The 23562-nt window shown below is 36.8% G+C and overlaps 1 protein-coding gene across 1 annotated transcript in view; it reads left to right on the plus strand.

Annotated features, from left to right (window-relative positions):
- LOC125179120 overlaps nt 1–22861 on the plus strand; it is a 29608-nt gene extending 6747 nt beyond the window's left edge. The window contains exons 2-7 of the mRNA XM_047884331.1: nt 7857–8011; nt 9123–9269; nt 9880–9950; nt 21672–21756; nt 22066–22263; nt 22857–22861. Coding sequence (XP_047740287.1) covers nt 7876–8011; nt 9123–9269; nt 9880–9950; nt 21672–21756; nt 22066–22263; nt 22857–22861 — 642 coding nt within the window. The 5' untranslated portion in view covers nt 7857–7875. The remainder of the gene's footprint in view (nt 1–7856; nt 8012–9122; nt 9270–9879; nt 9951–21671; nt 21757–22065; nt 22264–22856) is intronic.
- Nucleotides 22862–23562: the final 701 nt, after the last annotated feature.

Genomic DNA, 23562 nt, shown 5'->3' on the forward strand with positions numbered 1-23562 from the left:
GGTGCCGGCCGTGATTCAGCAATTATTGATACTGGAAGTTTTGATACCTAGAAAATCCTGCATTTCAATCGATAGTTCTGTAATCATTAACCATAAAATTAATTCAAACTACAGATGAAAATTACTTCTCTACAGATAATAATATCAAAATAACATGTCTGCTAATAGACTAGCTCTGCGTGCATGCACCTTTCGTTCTATTATGATGGAAGCACCGTCGCTAAAATATATAAATGCAATGAGAATTTTGCATGGCTGTTCCTATAACAGCTCTGTCGTGTTAATTTATACCATTCTTATCCGCGATGATTAATTGAACCCTGCGATGAAAACCTATAATTAATTCTGTGTGATTGAATCAGTTTTACACCTTATTTAACTCAACTTGAAGAAATAAGTCGAACTTTTCATGTCAATGAATAGAATAATTGTTATTCACGTAGCTAGTAGGCCAGCCTCCCTTATCCTGCACTTCTAATTTTCTATTCTAGCGAATTTTAATAAAGATGTTCAGGACTTTTTGGTTGTTTCTTTAACTGACGCAAAATAACTGTCAAAATACGTCTCTTCTTGCGGAAGAAAGTGCATGTGGTCATAAAGAACTTTATCTCCTATAAGTCAGGACGCGAGATATACTCAAGATTTAGATTGTGATGAACGTGACGTATGTGAACAATTTTTTGTGTTTTTTATTGAAAAGAAAGGCTCAATGCAAGCAATTCAAGTGATTATTTGATATAAACGGAGTCAGACCGGCTCACTGAATAGTTTCCGTATTATATTACTACCAACAATTGCAAGTAAAAATTAGGAATTCACTTCTTATGATTTTCAATGCAGAGAAATGAATGGGTTATGTTGTCCAAAAGTTGACTCGTACACTATCTTCTCCACAATACATTTTCTTTATTATCTTATGTGGGTCACGATGACTCACACGAGAGCAAAAAGTGTATCGTACTTGGGCGATGTGTCACTCATTTCTTCAATTGAAGGCCTTCCTTTTAAAATAATGCGCTGACAATTCAATTGAGATGGAAGAAATAAAACCGTCGTGACGGCGAGGGAATGCGGACAGCGTGGAAAATGGATTTAATTTAGCGAAAAATTTCCTATTGAATTGAATGATTCTAATTGGAAATACCGTAATTAAGAAAGGATATATAATAAGAATTAAAAACTATATTTTAATCATATTCTTACCTGAACTATGTGTCGAATTCAGATTTATGCGATAGTTGGGAAGCAGTGCACCGACTACATGACTGGGCACAGCTTTTCTTCGCTGTGAAAAATATTATTATTTCATTAACTCCTTTCTTCTACAATTTTAGATTTTTTTTCTTGCGGGTGCCAAAATTTGAATAAAATAAAATAAGTCTACAAATGCACGCAGTTTATTAGTGTGTTCAAAATTATATGTTCTCTCTGAAAATACTGGGAGAATCCCATATTTCACAGATCTCCAATTAGAAATCCGCAATCTTCAATTTCAAATCTGATGAAAACGTCAAATCTTGGAATATCCCCAATCACCCATCTTCACAGATTTGACGTTTTCCAGCACACACACCAGCCTTGATTATATCTCATTTTAAGGAACACTGAAGCCACCGAAACAGGAAGCACCAACACTGTACGCTGAAGCGAATAGTTTCCCGATGCCCAGGCGGCCGTTAACGTAATGAAGGAGGGCATTAAGTGGTCGTAGCAGTAGCTGCAGTGACGTAACTAATAGGCGGAGGCAGACGTTAATGAGTGGCAGGTAAATAATACGCCATTTAACGGTGACTACAAGCAACAGCTACTGCACGGAGACTTTGACTTGACTCGTTATTTATATGAATAATTTCACAGTGCGACCGACAACCGTATTATAAAGTAAGTATTGAATTAATCTGTATGTATGGCAGTGAGTATAAATGCATGAATCAAAAGTTCAAATTTTGTTTATACAATCCAAGTAAGAGGCAGATCGAGCGTTTGCTATAATTATCTATTTCAACTATTTAAAATTTTAATCTATGGAAAAGAATTTATATAATTAGCTAGAATTTTCGGAGTCAAAAGAGGAATCAACATATAACCTCGGAATGCAAGAAAACTAATTTGTTATCAGAGCAAAACTTTTTAACAGGTAGTGGAAATATAATTATAATACGCCTAAAACGTATTTGTTGTAGCCTTGCTATGTATGTCGTTCGACATTTTTGATGTTGAACAAAACTTGTTCTGATCTTTCGTCGTAGACCGGCAATAGCCTACACGTAATGCGATGCAGGTAATGTATCACATTTGCTTGGTAAATAACCAGAGCAGCATAAGACGCAGCTTTTCTTTTGCCAATACAAAGAACTGGCATATAGGCAGTTAATGCGTGCGCAATGCACATGGAAAAAAACACAATATGCAGTAAAAATATTTGAAAATTTTCAAATGGAAATATGACCAAACTCAGATATATGTATCTACAAAATCTAGTTGATGTAACCCGTTAATTTGGTGCCATGGAGATCGATGTTTCAGCAAGTCGTCAACTCCTGTGAGCCTCCCATTTTCACATCACGCGGCGGAACTGAACGACTCTGTTTGTTTCTCATTAAGCAAAATACCACGTGTGTTACTGGGGCAGGTAACGGCAGCTGATGATTTGTTAAGACAATGGTTTCTATAATGAGCACGTGGCTCAATTGGTGTGCAATGCTGCTTTGCTGGGGCTATGGGTTCCAGCACCGCATCAAGATAATGTTCGGATAGACTGGGTGCTCATGTAACAGGCATTGTTCACGATTTACTTTATTTGGTTGAAGTTTACTTGCCTTACGTCTGTTATGTACCCAAAAGTCGCGGGCAGTACTTCTCGAATTGTTTGACGTGCCACGGTGTGGTATGGGGCTGCATGGTTACGTACTCTCTTAGGTTGAAAATAAGCAGAGGTGGGCAGTAGCGTGCTACATGTAGCGGGCGCTACTAGCGGCCGCTACATTTTCAGCAGCGGTAGCGGTAGCGGCGCTACACTTAAGGCAATGTAGCGGTAGCGGTAGCCCGCTACATATTTAAGTAGCGATACGAGGTTTTGCCGCTACAGCGCTACCGCTACATTTATAGATAAAGCCTTTAGATTTTACTTAATAGTATTAAATATCATTTAAAAACCAGCATGATACATACATAATATAAATTACAGAATAAAACTGTGCGAAAGATTTCGGTGTAATGTTGTCAACCTCAGCCTGTTACTAGTGCCAACATGTTAGTTGTTACTTGTTAAGTTGTTACAAGTTACCACTTACAGGTATTTTTTCATGTTTCAGTTTGCTTATAGTTATTTTCACACAGTTATTTTTATGTTTCACCTTCCCTACATGGATGTCTACTTTAATCTACCAATCTCAAAAATAATCAGATACATATATGATACATATATATGCAAATAAAAGACTAACTTTTTATATGTATATGTGGATAATTTTTTAGATTGTTAGATTAAAGTACACATCCATGTAGGGAAGGTAAAACATAAAAGTAACCGCAACATTTATTTACTGTTTCTAACCCGTCGGGCCGTACTAGTTCGGTTAGGTTAATTGCAATAAAGTTGCATTGATATGTTTTGAAAAATGTTTTATTATCATTAAATGTTTATGAGTAAATCCCAATAGCAGAACAATAAATATTTAGAGATTTCCAATAATTTTGGCAATTGTAGCGGCTAATGTAGCGGCGCTACATTATACTGTAGCGGTAGCGCTCGCTACAATCTAGTGGGTATAGCGGTAGCGGTAGCGCCGCTACATTTCAAAGTAGCGCTGCCCAGCTCTGAAAATAAGCTCTGATTATGGGTTGCAATCGAATGGCGAATGACTTTCAATCCCGGCTCATGAAGTTAATTTAACTAGTATTATAGCTAGTGACAGTAGCCTTTGGGATTGGTAGTAGTAACATTTTTTAATGTTGAGGTATAGCTTCTTAACAACTCGGTAACAGTATTGAGTATTATGGTCCTTGTTATTTTGAATAACTTAACATGTTGCTGGAGGATGACATTTCGATTTATCGCAGTGTTCGCATGTACTGGGCTTTAGAAAAGACTTAGGTACTTGGATTACTGTGTCCAGAAAACTGGATTCTAGTTAAGGTGATGAAACTATTTATTCTGCCTAATTAAGTGAATGATTTTCTATTCCAGCCGATGAAGTGGTTTACTCCCATGATTTTCTTTGTGGTCTCATATTTATGTTGTGGCCGTGGATAATATTTATATTCAGATTGAAATATTCATTTTTTACTGGGAAAGTGATCGGCTGTACCGGTATAATTATTAGTGTCTACTTCGGAAGTTGAAATGGTCTTGTCTTCTGGATAAGGTTATGGTCTTCTGTTTCGGCTGATGTTATGTTATGTTTAGTGACCATCTGTCTCTAAACAGATGGTCACTAAATATGACTAAATAAGGCAATTATATTCTGTTACATACGGCTACAGCTTTTATCTAGAGTTACTGCTTCAGGAATGATCTTCTGTTCCGGCTTCAGCAATGACCTTCTGTTACGGCTTCAGCAATGATCTTCTGTTACGGCTTCAGCAATGACCTTCTGTTACGGCTTCAGCAATGATCTTCAGATCCTCTTGATTATATTTGCCTTTTTTTTTACTGCTTATACATTTTTACCCTTAATCTCCTTGGGATTAGATATGAGTGAAGAAATGAATTCATTTCACATAAATTTCATATTCCGCCTTTATAGTGATGCGGAAATCGATTAATGCGTATTGCATCGATTAATGCTCAAGCTAATCAACATATTCTTCTGAGTTAATGCATCTCATATAAGTCTCTGAACGAAGATAACTTAGCAGGTACATGACATAAAGCCGTAGCCTGGTCACGCACCAAGATGCAGGTCCAATGCACTGGCAAATATATGAAGATAAGCACTGCTGTCTGGGGCGCTGTGTGGACAAGCAAATGGTTAAAAGTTCCCCACGCGCACTATGAAGCCTGGCATGATAATCTCAAGAGCAAATAACCACTACGTATGTAACTTGCTTACAGAATATTTAACCGTTCACAAAACTGTAGCCAGAATTTTATCGAACGGTGCCTTTAAACGCTAAAACGATTACTTTTTATTGCATGAACGCTGAAAATAAGATTATTCATATTATCCACTAATGCTTGTGCGTTCAATTGGAGCTTGATTCTTATAAGTTATGAATGGAGCATGATTCTAATAATTTCAATATTATGAATATGAGGTTATACTGCAAACTCTCCTGTTTGATACCTGGTATTTGTCACGCCGATGCAGCCGCATATTTTTTTTCAATTTTTCTATCAGTGTGAGAATAAAACATTGCCCTCAAAAATGCTGTACGTTCGAAACATAGCTTGCAAAAATTCCAATTGCTTTCAAATTGATGGAAAAATGTTACAGTCAGTGCTTCGCTACTATTCCTATGCAAATAAAACCATTACCAAGATCTAACCATTATCTAACTTGGTAATCATTTTCATTTTCTGTGTATTTACAAGCTATGTGTTTTTGCTTGGGCTAAATTTTTCTTCAAATCACAAATAATTTTTAAAGGAATTCTGCATAGCAATTAAGCACCTCTACAAGTATTTCCGGTCTAATACGCACTTTGTACAATTGAATTACGTGAGACTTTTTGTTGTAACATACTCATTTTTCTAGCATTTTCAAGTAAGAACTAAATTAAATTTTCGTTCCCGAATATTTGTTATTGATATTATTAATTACTACTTATCAGAGTTGAATTACCGCACGCAATGCGATTTCTCGCCCTGGTCAGCCTGCTCGCTGGTCCGCTTGGTGCGATGGGTTTTTACTTTTTTTTTGAGAAATATCGCTGAATTCGTGCATTTAAGTGAAATACATTACCGCATCACGTACCGTGGTCGGGTGGTATATATAGCACTGAAATGTGAGCTGCCAGTCGAGTGTTCGCATCGCTCACATAAGCTAGTTCTTGCGAGAAACATGATCACAAGAAATTTAAATGATCGTTAATGCATTCGACTGCATGTTTTTCATAAAATTCGTGACATTTCAGTCCCAGAATGACGCAAATAAAATGAATAAAAAAATAGTCTTTTTTACGGATATCAACCCCATTTATTCAAATAGATCGAACCGCAATATTTTGAACTTCCATAGATGAAGTAAAACATCATAACTTCTATATCACGTCCTGTTTTTGCTTCAATTTTTTGAGTATGCTATTCCATATGAACGATTTAAACGAAAAAACAACGTCATACGCCCAACTTAAATTTTATGTTAGAAAAACGTAAACGTGCGTTCCAAGAACATTTCAACTATAAACAAATACCGAACATGAATCAATCATTACGAGAGACGGTTGTTAATTCTAACACGACTTCAAAACTTGAATGCTGGGGGCTTTACATGAAATGAAAATTAGATCCATCATTTCTTCTATAACCAACATTCACCATTTTTTGTACGTCATTGTCGTATACTTAATTTTGGGACATTTTCTGGAAAAGAATTCTGCACTTTTCCTGATTTTAACCGATATGGATTTTTTTAAATGATGTACACAAGAAAAACATTTGATATAATTTCACGTATATCTGCAATGCACAAATTTAGTTCACCACAATGCTCTGTAGTGCACTTATGTAGTTCAAAAATAAGAAGTATTTAAAATTAAAATAAACAAAGAAATCTCAACATCCAGTAAAGTTTCAAATCATTCTAGAACGCGTTGAGAGTGAAGCCAGTGATCGACGAAATGATTATAAATTGGAGATCTGAATTATGCGAGCAGTGATTCGTCACCACCAAAGATAATCCTTGGTTTATAAAACGATCGAAATCCAACTTCTTCCAGAACGTGAACGTATATAATCTTGAGATGCTAATTGTGGTAAAATATGATATTTGGCTTGATGCTAAAGTGAACATCAATATCTGGAATATGCCTGAATTCTGATATTTATTATTTCAGCTCGGATAACCTTTGTCCCTTCATATTATCTACTTTTCACGCAGAAGATCAAGTTTTCCTATGCTTAATCCAGTGCATTTTCTTGCGGTAGTCAACGATCGACGTGCAGAAGACATCAATAGGAATTAATGTAAAAACTTTTGTATCGCCATAACACCTTAATGGCAGGGAACCTTCCATTAATTAGAAGCACGCCTTCTCAATAATCCTAATATGAATGCATCATAAATAAAGCCTTAGTGTAATTATAAATACTAAATTAAGTATTCAATATTTACACGAAGCCATTTAAATGACCTAAGAACGCTCGTCAAGTATCGATCTAACGACATTCATGTCCTCTAGTATTTTGAACCTCAGTTGTGAAGAGAACTTCGTCGGTGAGGGCCCGCGTTAGATATGAATAACTAACTTTATCATATAGGCTGCGTTCTTGCAGAAAATAGCCGTCCTGCATATTGTGCAGAGTGACAGTGGAAAGTAAGACCTTATAAAATTGTACCAAAGGTCACTAATCCAATGATACCTATAGCAAAATGATTATCCAACTGGGTGGAGGAAATTCGAGTAAAATCAGCATAGACTTTTATTTTCTACGTATTTACAAACCCTGTTTTTTGACTGGGTCAAGTTTTTAGTGAAACCACAAATATTTCTTTACGGAATTCTGTATGTCAATGAAGCAGCCTTATTAAATTTCCGGTCTGAGACGAGCTTCATACAATAAAATTAGGCGAATGTTTTATTTTTCATATTCTCATTTTTTCCTGACCTTTCTGCAACAACGAATTTCAAATTCTGGTGAGCATTAAATTAAGTCTTATTATTTATTTATATTATGAATTTTTATTGATCAGAGTTGAATTCCCGTATGCCATGCGATCTCTCGCCCTGGTCCGCCTGCTCGCGCTGGGTGCGATGCTGCAGGCCAGGGCTCGCGGGTGGGCGTCTACCCTCCAGAACTACGTCATCGTGACTCCCGTCTACAACACTGTGCACGTTCGCTCACAATGTAAGACTTAATTCCTTATATAGTTTGTTCAAGCTGATTTTCTGAAATTCACAATTTTAGTGAATATAAATAATACGCTTCTTAATTATGACAGGCTTTCAGGAATCATATAAATGTGTAAATCTGAATTTGTGCCTTATGTTTAATCGAGCTCATATTTCACTTAGATATTAGACATTAGTAGAAAGTCGTCGAAGTGAAGAAAGCGACCAAAATATCCACCATGCATGGTACTTAGAACTTCACTTCATTCATGCGTTTGTCAGGACTGACTTCGAGCGTGGACCACCTCTATAAATTTAAATATTACGCATAGCATAAAACCTGAATATATTTGTCAAAGTTTTTTGTGTGTGTTGGAAGCCGGACATCACAAATGTACGAAGGCTATTAGGGCGCTTATCCATGATACGTATATCTTTCACGATACTCATACTAGTATACATACGAGATAAGCGATACTCATCATTTCGGGATACCAGGACATTAAATTTGATTCTTCATGTTCGAATTGCGCGACATTACTTACCTTGGAGGGAAGGATCGTTCTAAAAATTTAATTTTGTTTCAAAATCGGCATTTATATATATTGAATTTAAACGACGCAAAATAGTTTCTTCCTTACAGTGAACCGAAAATCAAATGGAAGTTCTATGGAGTTTAATGTTCAATGCAAAACTTTGGTTTAAACGGGTCATGGTGAAATAAACATAAATTACCTTCATTATCATTACCATAATTCGAGACATCGGATTTCTAAAATTGAAGGGATTATCAAGCCCGGGTAACGTCAGACTTACCTGCTCATTAGCTTACAAAAATTGTTAATTTTTGTCTATCGTGGGATTGAATTACCTGCAGAAAACGAATACATTTATCCGGAAATTGTAGTCAGTCAAGATCGTTTGATTGTTTGGATTGAAAATTTACAAGGAATAAAAAGTAAAGAAGATGGCATAAATTTTCACCATATACAAAAAATTAACTTTTTCAAGTCCTGCTCCATCGTCAGTTTTACAATCCTAAAAAGTAAATTTGTAAAATATTCAAAATTACTTTTTACATAAGTCGCGTAATTATTATGGTATTACTCACCTATCCAATCAATAAGGTGCCTGTGAAGCGCAGTGCCGTACGAACGACACCTGCACGGCCGTGACTTACGATGCCGTGAGCGACGTCTGCTTCCTCAGCAACGCAACTGGGAGCTCCTTGACGACGCGGCACCTGCTCGAGGCGGTCACCTACACCAAGTTCTGTTAGTGAAATTAGCGCATTTTCTCTTAATCAGTCTTGTGATTATGAAATTGCCGTCTGCAATGCTATTCTAAATTGCGATCCAGTTCATAATGATGTGGTTGTTGAAATCGCAAAAATACAAGTAGTTCGAGGTAAACATATTATGATTGATGGAATGCGCATGAATATTATCCCAAATTGGTCAATAAGGCTAACTTTATTAAAAGATTTTTGTAAAGCTCCAGGTCCGAAAATTAATTGATATAACGTATGTTAGCAGTTTATTGCAAAAAAAAGAAATAATCGTATCGAAATTGCAGTGAATATTCAATGTACGGGCAAATCAGGAAATCAATATCTTTTCGTCTATACATGAAAGGGCCTCACCATTTTCATGGCTGTCGGTGCCGTAACATTTTCTTCAGTAGCCTTCGATTTCCTGAATGCGCCAATTCTAAAATCACGCTCGACATCACGGTTATTGCTACATTTCTAGAACCCACCGTATAAATAAATCATCAGATCTGTGCTACAATGGCCGGTTACAAATTAATTGGTAAAGTACGCGGAAAGACATTTCATCATTTAATAAGATACTTTCCTCCAGTAACTGGCTAATGTTTGTGCAGCGTACGTTCCCGCCCCAACTGACATGTTCCTGGCGAGCACTTGGTCGAAGAACGGAACTCGCGCCAATCAGGTGAAATATATATTATTTTACATCATATCTATCTTACCATATTATGTATGAAATATATATTATATCTTATTATAAAATTCCAATTATATCACCAGGTTCTCATTTACTCTAGTGTAACTGCACTTGCGTTTCGTCAGTCATTGTGATATGCTTATATAGTGAAAGACTCGAATGCTTTGAAAATATGCGTAATATCAAACGTCCTTACGTTGCAACAGCCTTGTTTAATGTTGAACAGCACCTGCTTTGGTCCTACCTTGGTAAGAGGGTCTATGCTAGACTGCTCTACATGTGATAACATGTCTGCTAATAGACTTGATCTGTGTGCACCTAGAGTTCCATCATGTCTGCTGCACCTTCGCTAAATATACTAAATAATATGGGAATTAGAAATTTGTATCGCATTTCATTTTGTCGTAATTTTTTGGACCAAGATTATTTTGATCCGATTTGGAATGAACCCTGCGATATAAAACTATGTTAAATTTTCTATGACTCAATCGATTTTTCACTTATTTAACTTAGTTTGAAAATTAGGGTTCCACATAGTCTTGTCAATGGATAGAAAGAATGTTATTCACGTATCTTGTATCGCTGTCTGCCTTATCCTTTACTTATAATTCTCTTTCCCAGCAATTTGATTGACAATTTGGTAATTTATGTGCTTGTTTCTAGAACTGACGCAAAATAACTGCTAAAATCCGGCCTGTCTTGAAATAAAAACTGATCTCAAAGGCCTTTATAAACAAAAATTTTGGACTAAAAAGATATTCAACAGGTGAATGAGGAATAATGTAAAGCCAATAACAATTTTTTATGTCTGGCATTGAAAGGAATGATTCAATGATTCAATGTAAGCTTCAGCCTTCGGATGAACGGAATATTTGATATGGACAGAGTCTGATGGGTTTACTGAATAATTTCTGTATAATATGAGTAGTGTAATTACTCCAAAAATCAAAAACAAATGTTTGGTAGTCATTCCTATGATTTGTAATTCAGATAAATGAACGGGTTATATTGTCCGAAAAGAGTTACACTTTTACCCACAGCGCGAGCAGACAACGGACTTTGCTCTAATAAGCTTTTTTGATTAAATAATATATGAAAAAATCTTCTGGATGGAGTTAGTGGGCGATAAGTCGTCACAAGAAAATTTTAACAAATTTCGCTTGTAAACAATCAATCGCGGGGGCCGTGAATTTATTGACGCCAGTATAACACATAATAAACATGAAAACACATAATACATGTAAAAATCACGGATTAAAAAAAATATTATTAACGTAGTCACTACGCATTGAAGTTCTATTAATGCTGACATGTAAGCTCAGACGATATCGACGATGTTGTACGGAGTATTCAGTTTTGGGCATTCATTCTAATATTTTAATTCAAAATATCTATTATTTCAATAATTTAGAACCTTTCCACATGCTGATGTCAATATTAATTATCAGCACATCATTAGAGAGGAAATTTCATAATTCAGTTTATTATACGTTACATATAAACGTCCAACGACCGTAAATCTCCTATCAAAATTGCCGCAAAATTCGGCCCAGGCTGGCGTCCGCACTGCAGCCTTAGCGCCGCCACGGCTGTCATTGTGCCTTACATTATACGCATGTTGATAAGCCATGCCATGTGACATGCTAGTGCATGTCGATATATCATGTCATGTGACATGCTAGTGCATGTCGGTATATCATGCCATGTGACATGCTAGTGCATGTCGATATATCATGCCATGTGACATGCTAGTGCATGTCGGTATATCATGTCATGTGACGTGCATGTGCATCATAATGTGTCGTGTGTATTAACTCATGTATGCAGCATAAACGCTTATATTTATGTTCATCCAACATGTCATGTTTTATGCACGTACTTGATGATATTTCATGTAATGTTACCTTGTCGGACCTTGTCGGACCTGTCAGCTGCCGCATCAGCTGACGCACCGCATATTGGCCTATAGTGATATATTATAATCGTAATATATCACTATATCATATTAGTCAGCCTATTGCGTTGTTTGGCTATTGATTCTATAATCACGAATTTAAAAAGAGCACTTGTAGGCGTTTCAGTTCAATAATTTTATTCACGAAGCAGGTTAATACAATTGGACACAAATCGGTACGGCGGTAGTTCATCTAGGATGAAACTTCTTGATCAAATAGTTCAAAGCACTGGACACCGGCTAACACTGAAGCTTAAAATTTATTGCTTATTTATGCATTATTTTAAGCTTAATTTTAAATTGCATCCGCTATACCATTGATTTGTACTACTGTCATTTCAAAAGTTCAATTTAAAGTGTTGCAAAACCATCACCTGCTTGATAATGAAAATTGAATTTCATACATTATAGCTTTACAAAATATGAGATAAAAAAAAATATGCAAAATAAGAGATGAATTGGCAGAAACACAGACAGCTTATATAGACCAGTATTTCCCAAGCTTTCGCAGTCTAGCGCCCTCTTAAATTGAAAAGAGAAAGATTAAACAAAAATGTTTATTTCAGAAATAAAACCCAATTTAGTTAACCAATATATTTTTATAAGTTTTGTATACGTATATGCCCGCCTCATCACAGGGAAAAAAATTTCCCTCCGACCTGAGGCTCAGCACTCAGTGGCGCGACATGGCCATGCAGCGTCCCGAACGGACTCGGTTCATACTCTTTTGATACTCGTATGATACTCTCATTGAATATTTTAACACATTCTTCTTCCGTCGCTGCGGGTAATTTTGTATCAGGTGCGCTTAACTCTAACGTATGGAAAGCGGTCTTTTGCTATATATTCTATTAAGAGTAGTGATTGATGAAAAAACCCAGATTTTAAATATTTTTTAAAATGTACACTTGAAACCCAGAAGAGGTTGAAAAAAATCTGGTAGAAAACCCGTCGCTGGGAGCCGTGTGCTGCACGTGTTGTGTGCAAATCGCCAAACGTTCGAACTTCTGACTTCGGACAGCCGCCCCCTTCTTCCTCACCGCCCCACAGATCTCTCCACCATCCCCACGGGGGCGGTACCGCCCACTTTGGGAACCACTGGCTTAGAGTATGACGCTACTGGCTTCATAATCTATGCGTCATTCATATCCTCAATCGTCTGCAATAAAGCATTTATGAAGATCATACTCTAGCATAACTATTTCTGAGAAAAATTATGATACTCTCATAGGGAGCTACGGGGAGCTACGTTAAGGGGAGCTACGTAAAAAAAAACTTTTTCATTTACGGTCGGATCAATTCAAAAATTAGTACATATATAAAAAAAAGAGAAATCTAGGACTTTTTTGTTCGTGTAAATTTTTCGAAAAAATTAAAGAAAACGGGAAATTCATAGAAAACGGCAAAAAGGGGGTACTGACAAAATCTCCTCGTGCAATTAACGTGTTACAACATCGAGAAACATATCATTCGATTCGTAAAAACCATATCTAACGATCATACAATCACTTATTCAATTTTATAATTTCTTGTGTGATTTTTCTGATTTTTTAAATTTTTTTCCTCCCCCCATTTTTTCAATCTATAATCCAAGAAAAAAAGAAATAAGAAAAATTATTGATCGGATGATCGCTAGATCAGGTCTTTACGAATCGGATGATGTATCTCTCAATGCTATAGCTTAGAAAATCATAAGAGGAGATAGATATTTACGATGAAAATACCAAGCTTTCAGGAAAGCCAAAAAGTGAATTTTATGATCATTGAAGGTATAGGTCGACCAAGAAGGCACACTTGCCAGTCAGCCTTGGCCTCGCAAGCAAGCTTATCTTGCAGCCATACCGTCGAGCTGTGGCCGGAAGCTCAGATGTGGCCGTGACATCTTGCACTTCGCCGGCTGTCGTAAACGAACTAATTAACGCACAAATATGGCTTTGGGTTCATTAAATGCGCAGTTCTTAAACCTTTAAATGAGCCTAATAACCGGAAAATTCTAAATTTTCGATTTTCCACGTACATGCTCCCCTATTAGGACACTGAATGAAAGAGGCAGAGCAAAGCCTAAAAACAGGATAAACATGATGCAGAAGTCTTCAATGACAGGTAATATAAACGAAATCAAACCATGAGCTTTCTTCTTTTTTAACCACAAAATTCGCAAAACAGAGATGCAAGAATATCTATTTATTCCGCATGCATTTGCTACACTCTCAATTTCCCAAAAACTGTTGCTCCGAAAACAGATTTTAAGGCGCATATTTCAGCGCTAGCATATTCTCTGTCCTCACCAAGATAAAAATGCCCTAAGTCCTTTTAATATAGACACTAATGGCAGTAACTCCACCATTAAGGGCCGGTATTACATGCCGGTATCCAGGCAACCGACTTCACTGCAAGCTTGACGACCCAGAGGCCGCACTTGCCAGTCAGCCTTGGCCTCGCGAGCAAGCTTATCTTGCAGCCATACCGTCGAGCTGTGGCCGGAAGCTCAGAGGTAGTCGTGGCATCTCTTAATTCATTAATCATTTAATTATAATTCACGTTCCAGACTTGATTCAATAGAGGTAAGTTAATTTCTGCATTTTTTATCTTTGGTTTTGGAGCTAATGGGCAATATTACCAGATTTCTTCCATGAGCCGGCTTAGTTTGAAGTCTTAATGCTGATTTGCGATGGTAAAGTTGGATCAACTTGTGAAAATTATTCATGCGAAATGGGCCAGAATGTACTTTAAATTACTAGAAGAATTTGTTGAAATTAAATATAATGCGTCATTGTGAGTAGCAATAAGGCTTCGGTTCAGGGCTCAGATACCGAGACGTTTTGCTTCAATGTCCTGCTTCTACCAATAAAAATGAAGTGATCGTTTTGAAATGTTCTGCCTGCTTTCAGAAATTGAAATACGCTTCATGTTAATCAATCCTACGCGTTATATCGTACCAATTCCGGGCTCGGGAGTCGTGATCATGTTTTGAGATCAGATTTGGTAGTTCAATTAGCAGTGTTCCAAGGCATTTCCTTTGTGACATATTTTGAAATTTATTTCCTTGCTATAAAATCCATACGTGTGTCTTGAACAAGCATACTCTTGGAGTGCCATTCCATAATAAACATAATAATAAGTTAAAAAATATAACTTAGTACTCACTGCTGCAGTGAGTGACAGAGAGCGCATTTTCTCGTCGATGAAAACTTGAGGTCACGGACGGACAGACGGACAGACAGACATGGCGGGCACAAGGTTGTGGTTCCCACGGTGCAAAAACGGTGCATAAAGGCTTTTTGCTTATTTTTTTGCATTAATAGAATATTATAGATATATATGAATAATTATATAAAAGATACAGACTAATAAATAATTTACAATATTTAAGCTTTTATATAGGCCTGATCATTGCAACTTACGTCAATCAATTACGTTTGTTGCTCCAATGCCTCGTTTACGAATGATCAAACACTAAATAATATCCAGTAGGTGTTGGTATGAACTCGTTGTGTTTTAGAGATTTATTTTGGTGGGAAAACCGTTATTCTTTCATACAAAACCGGTTACAGAATTATTACAGAGGCGTTGCCTCTCAAGCCTGCCATCGTTCATGCTATCGCCTCACAGATGTCACGAAGCATAAAAATTTTACTCAGTGAGCAGACAAGTCTTTGCGTTCCTGCTCAACTGTAATGCAATGATGGAGCACAAAAATTATCAACGTCAACGATTGCTGGAATCGCAAATTTTTGAACAATTAAAATGATAAACAAAAAATTACAAAGATTGCACCATATCTTTGGAGGTAAGATATGGTGCATATACAATCTTCCATTTCTTCTTAGTCCAGATCCATCGTCTGTTCGAAAATTCTATAATGCGGACACAATCAGTTGTTAGTAGTCAAAATTAACAAAAAAAAGCACAGAATAAAACCAATATCTACAAATGAAATACAATGCATGAAAAGAGGCATAACATAACGCTGGTTAAAAATATACTAGGATTCTAAAATGTGCAAATCGGAAGCATCGGAAGGGACAGCTAAAATTTTTAAGTCACTATCGTATGTTGGCACGTTGCACTGCTCGGTAGAACCCAAAAACAATTTCGGTTCTAATGGCAGGGCCTATTTTTCTGCTGTGCTCGGCAGAACCAGAAAATTTTAGGCAGAAATCATGAATTAGAGCATTTAGTGCAATTAATTGCTAAACGAACGAGAATGATAAAAATACACGTGTCTGACTTTAGATGCCTTGTTTTTCACGGACCTTTTTTACATTTGACTGTCTTTTTCACAATTGCAATCAATACTGCTGTCTTTTTTTACATCTGCAATCAATATAGAATGCACAGAATATTCAGAGTGAAATCAGTCAAGTTCATCAAACAATTAATTCAAGTAATTGTTTCTGAAATAATTGTTTTATCACTAATTTGTCTGAAGAATGGAATAATGAGGTGAAATAACAATCGCCAAAATCATTTTGCTGGCAAAATAAATCGTTTTATGACTCGCTTGATGCGTTAGAATTAGTATCATAGTGACGACGTTCTATTCTGCGAAATAATACAACTCTTTTAAGTAGTCCCGTATAATATCACTGCGGAACGCAAGTGAACTTCTGAGTGTACTTTCCTTGTAATTAGCCGCTGCTCGAAGTGGTTGCAATCAGTGCATTCGCATGGCTATGAAAAGAACTGAATTGATAAAGTTCTTATAGCAGGTTTCAGCAGTCAATGCATGTGAATCGTTTGCTGATCTAAAGTAAGTATAGATATTAATCATAAATACAGAGTAATAATGACATAATTTATTCGCTAATTGCTCATGAAAATAAAATAAGGTTGCCAACTTTTCCGAGCACTAATTAAAGGATTTAGAACCAAATACTTCGATGCACTACTACACGGTTTCAATTTAAAAAAACTCACAAAATAAGGTTTACGCTTGGGATAATATTGAACCACGAACAATATTTGCAATTGTTATAAGCTCAGCTTTGCTACCAACTTTGTTTATGTTGATACTCCATGGCAGCGGTGTGCAGTCGTGCTACATGAGTTACCACTTCCCTAACTTTTAGTCCGTAATCCCTAAGCGTTCGTGAAGTTAATCTGTCGATAAATTGTTATCACTACAGTTACTCTGTGTAGTGTCTTTGATATCGTGCACAGGCAAAAATTCCACTGTACTTTCCAATTGCTTCAATTTGTTCCTTGGGCCACAAGTACCCGCTGAATATGCTGCAGTTTTGACCCTCAGCGGTCATGTTCACTGCAGCCTGAAATAAGCGTCGATCGAACCGCACAGCAAATAAATCTTCTAACGAACAATTTTGCTATACAAATCAACTTCCTTAGTAATATTTCAATTTGTCTTCTTTTGAGATTGAGATTCTTCTGATTGATTTCGCGAGCAGGTAGCATTCAGGGTGAGGGCATTGCGGGATGTTTAAAAAATGTTTTGATCAACATTTTAACAATAATTAATAAAAAATTGCTTTGCAAAAACAATTGGGGGTCATTATCATCTGTCTCTTTACTGAAAAAAAAAATCATTTAACATTCTCCAATTGACTAATATTTTAATGGAAAGCAAATAAATGTTCTACATAAAGAATGTGCCACATGAGTGGCACTTGTTACGACTTGGGCCTGTCGAGGTACATGATCATTGACGTAAGCAGCATCAATTGAAGCTTGAATACAATTTTATGTGTGTTTGAGGGCCATTTCTGACGGAATGTTTCTCAATAAAACGATCCTCTTGATTATATTTGCCTTTTTTTTTACTGCTTATACATTTTTACCCTTAATCTCCTTGGGATTAGATATGAGTGAAGAAATGAATTCATTTCACATAAATTTCATATTCCGCCTTTATAGTGATGCGGAAATCGATTAATGCGTATTGCATCGATTAATGCTCAAGCTAATCAACATATTCTTCTGAGTTAATGCATCTCATATAAGTCTCTGAACGAAGATAACTTAGCAGGTACATGACATAAAGCCGTAGCCTGGTCACGCACCAAGATGCAGGTCCAATGCACTGGCAAATATATGAAGATAAGCACTGCTGTCTGGGGCGCTGTGTGGACAAGCAAATGGTTAAAAGTTCCCCACGCGCACTATGAAGCCTGGCATGATAATCTCAAGAGCAAATAACCACTACGTATGTAACTTGCTTGCAGAATATTTAACCGTTCACAAAACTGTAGCCAGAAATTTATCGAACGGTGCCTTTAAACGCTAAAACGATTACTTTTTATTGCATGAACGCTGAAAATAAGATTATTCATATTATCCACTAGTGCTTGTGCGTTCAATTGGAGCTTGATTCTTATAAGTTATGAATGGAGCATGATTCTAATAATTTCAATATTATGAATATGAGGTTATACTGCAAACTCTCCTGTTTGATACCTGGTATTTGTCACGCCGATGCAGCCGCATATTTTTTTCAATTTTTCTATCAGTGTGAGAATAAAACATTGCCCTCAAAAATGCTGTACGTTCGAAACATAGCTTGCAAAAATTCCAATTGCTTTCAAATTGATGGAAAAATGTTACAGTCAGTGCTTCGCTACTATTCCTATGCAAATAAAACCATTACCAAGATCTAACCATTATCTAACTTGGTAATCATTTTCATTTTCTGCGAATTTACGAGCTATGTGTGTTTTTGCTTGGGCTAAATTTTTCTTCAAATCACAAATAATTTTTCAAGGAATTATGCATAGCAATTAAGCACCTCTACAAGTATTTCCGGTCTAATACGCACTTTGTACAATTGAATTAAAGAGGTAGGCGCGAGAACAAAGGCTTATTGTCCCGCGTGGGCCAGGGTGTGGGCGTTACCCTCGCGGCAACCCTCTACTGACTCAACAAGTCCGCGTTATTTAAAAATGAAAAACACTTTCACTTGTTTGGCTTGTTCATTCAATTTGCACTCTCTTTTACTGACTTCACTGCAGAACTGAACTGAAATTCGGTTATTCTCTGGCACGGATCATAAAAAAAATGCGAAAAGAGTTCCGAAAACGGCACAGTAAAAGGTTAAAAAATTTAGAAATTTGGGACCACGAGCACGAGCGTCCGCTCTCGACCACGGCTTAATGGAGACTGATTCTCTAGCCTAGGATTCTCTAGACTAGGATTCTCTAGCCTAGGATTCTAGGATATGAATAACTAACTTTATCATATAGGCTGCGTTCTTGCAGAAAATAGCCGTCGTGCATATTGTGCAGTGCGATAGTGGACAGTGAGACTTTATAAAAATGTACCAAAGGTCACTAATCCAATGATACCTATAGCAAAATGACTATCCAACTGGGTGGAGGAAATTCGCGTAAAATCAGCATAGACTTTTATTTTCTACGTATTTACAAACCCTGTTTTTTTGACTGGTTCAAGTTTTGTGAAACCACAAATATTTTTTTACGGAATTCTGTTTGTCAATGAAGCAGCCTTACTAAATTCCCGGTCTGAGACGAGCTTTCTACAATAAAATTACACGAAGGTTATAGTTTTCATATACTCATTTTCTCCTGACCTTTCCGACAACAACGAAGTTCAAATTCTGGTGAGCATTAAATTATGTCTTAATATTTATTTATGTTATGAATTTTTACTGATCAGCGTTGAATTGCCGTACGCCATGCGATCTCTCGCCCTTGTCCGCCTGCTCGCGCTGGGTGCGATGCTGCAGGCCAGGGCTCGCGGGTGGGCGTCTACCCTCCAGAACTACGTCATCGTGACTCACGTCTACAACACTGTGCACGTTCGCTCACAATGTAAGCCTTAATTCGTTATATAGTTTGTTCAAGCTGATTTTCCGAAATTCACATTTTGAGTGAACATAAATCATACGTTCCGTAATTATGACAGGCTTTCTGGAATCATATAAATGTGTAAATCTGAATTTGTGCTATATGATTAATCGAGCTCATATTTCACTTGGACATTAGACATTAGTAGAAAGTCGTCGAAGGGAAGAAAAGCGAAGAAACGATTCACCATGCATGGTACTTAGAACTTCTCTTCATTCATACGTTTGTCAGGACTGACTTCAAGCTAGGGTCACTTCTAGAAGTTAAAATATTACGCATACCATAAAGCCTGAATATATTCGTCGTAAATTTGTATGTGTGTTAGAAGCCTGACACCACAATTGTGCAATTTAGGGCTATTGGGGCGCTTATCCACGAAAGTTATACTGCTAAAGAGATATAATAAGTGATACTTATAATGTCGGGATACGAGGACATGAAATTTGAGTCTTTGTGTTATAATTGCGCTGCACTTCATAACTCGGAAGGAAGGTTCACTCAGAAAATCGAATTTTGTTTTTAAATTGGCATTTATAAATTTAAAATAGACGACGCAGAATAGTTATTTCCGTACATTGAACCGAGAGTCAAATGGAAGTTCTATGGAGTTTAATGTTCAATTCAAAACTTTGGTTTAAGCGAGTCATGGTCAAATCAACGTAAATTATAAACTTCATTATCATTAACGAGATTCAAGACATCGGAGTCCTAAAATTGCTGTGATTATCAAGCCCGGGTAACGTCAGGTTAACCGGCTCATTAGATATGAAAATTGTAAATTTCTATATGTCGTTGGGTCGAATTAGTTGCAGGAAACGATAAAATGTAATCGTAAATTGTAGATGTCGTCAAGATCATTTGATTGTTTTGATTGCAAATTCGCAAGGAATAAAAAACAAGGAAGATGGCACGAATATTCGTCATACCTTTATAAATAAAACAACTCTATCGTCAGTTGTTCAATCTTTGAAAGTACATTTAAACAAGATTTACATTTTCAAACTTACATTCCATATACGTAGTGTAATTATTATGGTATTACTCACCTGTCCAATCAATAAGGTGCCTGTGAAGCGCAGTGCCGTACGAACGACACCTGCACGGCCGTGACTTACGATGCCGTGAGCGACGTCTGCTTCCTCAGCAACGCAACTGGGAGCTCCTTGACGACGCGGCATCTGCTCGAGGCGGTCACCTACACCAAGTTCTGTTAGTGAAATTAGCGCATTTTCACTTAATCAGTCTTGTGATAATGGATAAATATTATCCAAAATTGGTCAACAAGCCTAATTTTATTGAATGTTTGTAATGAAGCTCTAGCGTCGACAATTATTTGAGATAACGTATATAAGCAGTGTATTGTATGTAAGGAAATCCCTCGTATCTAATCTGAGGTGAATATTCAAGGTACTTGTAAATTTGAATACCAGGAAGTCAAAAAGGTCTCATCATTTGAAGAAGAAAAGGTCTCACCATGAAAAAGTCTCATCATTTTCATGGATGTCGGGGCCGTAACATTTTCTTTATTAGCCGTTGATTCTTTGAATTCTAAATTGTCAATTATAAACTCCCTATCGAAATCCCGAGTATTACTACATTTCTAGGAAACACCGTAAAAATAAATAATCTGGTCGGTGGTACAATGTCCGGTTACAGATTGGTAAAGCATTGGAGAAGACATAATTTTTTGAATTGCGTTGCGAAAAAAAGGGAGCAATCGAATGCCTTATGCTTCGAGGTGCGTTTAAAGCCACATTTTCTATATATAGCTGTCAATAAGACTTTAATAATCATTAATGTATGATACTGAACAACATCATTTGATAAGATACTTGTCACTAGTAACTGGTCAACATTTGTGCAGCGTACGTTCCCGCCACAACCAAAATCTTCATGTCGAGCACTTGGTCAAAGAACGGAACTCGCGCCAATCAGGTGAAGATCTGCGCCGAGGAGAACGGAATCCCGCTCATCATCCGCACGACATCGGAGCTGGAAACTGCGAAGCAGCTGATTGACGGTTGGTAGAATTTTTAGGAGAGCGGAAATTTTTGTGCTGACTTTCGTTGAAAATCTAGAAAATTAGTGATGCACTTCAACGTTAAGAAACGTTCACAAAAATAATGGTGCTGTTGATAATACTGAATAACGCCACTGATCTATGTTTCTCCTGGCACATCATTAAATATTAACTTAATTATACACTAATAAGACTAAGGTATGCGAATACACACGGCCAAAAACCGTTTAATTTCTGCCAAAGACACGTTTTTCATCTATCCAAGTCCTAGAAAATTTGCTTGCCTTCAGGAGGTTTTCATATTTGCAGCTTATGGACACTTTGGAGTTTTTGGAAATTATGCATTCATGTCCGCACGCGATGAGGAAGGCAACCGCGATCTCATGTGGCCCGACGGAACCAAAGTCTTTGGTTCGGTCTTCTCACCAGCATCCATGACTGGGGGTAGCGGTCCTGCCATGGTGCTCAAGGCAAACGGACAAGTGGAGCCAAACCTTGACGAAAAAGGTGAAGAAATTCCGATTCTTTGTTCGACAAATCCTTGATTAATTCAAGGAAGGCGGAAACGTTACATTGGCGTATTAAAAAAAATAGGGAGAAGAAGTTTAAAACTTGTACTTGATCATCTATCAGCTGGTGTGTCTCGATGGTCCTCAAAAAATGATAAATCTACGCCAGTTTCGATGAGCTGAATCTCAATTCAATTAGAAAACAGATTTTAAGGAAAATAACGAAAAAAACGAACGAGCTGAGTATCCAAATTTGAAACCTAGACTCGAAACTTCCGGTAGTGGAAACCGCGTTTTCTGCTCTTTTCACTCCAAGGGGATGGATTTTTTGTCATATATACATTTTGGTCACAAACTCTTCTTGAATTCACCCAAACGCTCGCTGGGATAATGTAAAACGTGCGCTGAAGTTTTCATGGAGAACGGAAAAACGTGTGGAGAACCAAATTCTTTCTCGTCTTTGCTTCAGGCGTTCTCTCATAGGCACATTTTTTTTAGATGTCACATCAATAAATGGCGCTGAACGATCACTTGTCTTAACGATAGATGTAAAATCTGTGCGTAAATGATGTAAATTTGGTTCGTACACAGAGTAAACTTATTTAATAGCCATTAAGTAAGAATTAAATCAATTCCATAGCCATAACAGTAATAAGAATAAAATCTTGCTGTAAATGAATTATTTTCCGAGTTCAATCCTGAACTGAAATCTGTCGCGAGTATCGCAATAATTTTAGCGCGAGTAATCAATAACATTATATTATATATTATTTTACATCATATCTATCTTACCATATTATGTATGAAATATATATTATATCTTATTATAAAATTCCAATTATATCACCAGGTTCTCTTATACTCGTGTGTAACTGCACTTGCGTTTCGTCAGTCATTGTGATATGCTTACATAATGATAGACTCGAATGCTTTGAAAATATGCGTAATATTAAAAGTCCTTGCGTAGCACCAGCCTTGTTCAATGTTTAATGTTGAATAACACCTGCTTTGGTCCTACCTTGGTAAGAGGGTTTATGCTAGACTACTCTACATATGATAACATGTCTGCTAATAGACTTGATCTGCGTGCACCTAGAGTTCCATCATGTCTGCTGCACCTTCGCTAAAATATAATAAATAACATGGAAATTAGGAATTTGTGTCGCATTTCATTCTGTCGTATATTTTTGAACCAAGATTATTTTGATCAGTTTGAAAATTAGAGTTCAACATAGTCTTGTCAATGGATAGAAAGAATGTTATTCACGTATCTCGTATCGCTGCCTGCCTTATCCTT

This window comes from Hyalella azteca, unplaced genomic scaffold (assembly GCF_000764305.2).
Source record: "Hyalella azteca isolate HAZT.00-mixed unplaced genomic scaffold, Hazt_2.0.2 contig15216, whole genome shotgun sequence".
NCBI classification, from domain to species: Eukaryota; Metazoa; Arthropoda; class Malacostraca; order Amphipoda; family Hyalellidae; genus Hyalella; species Hyalella azteca.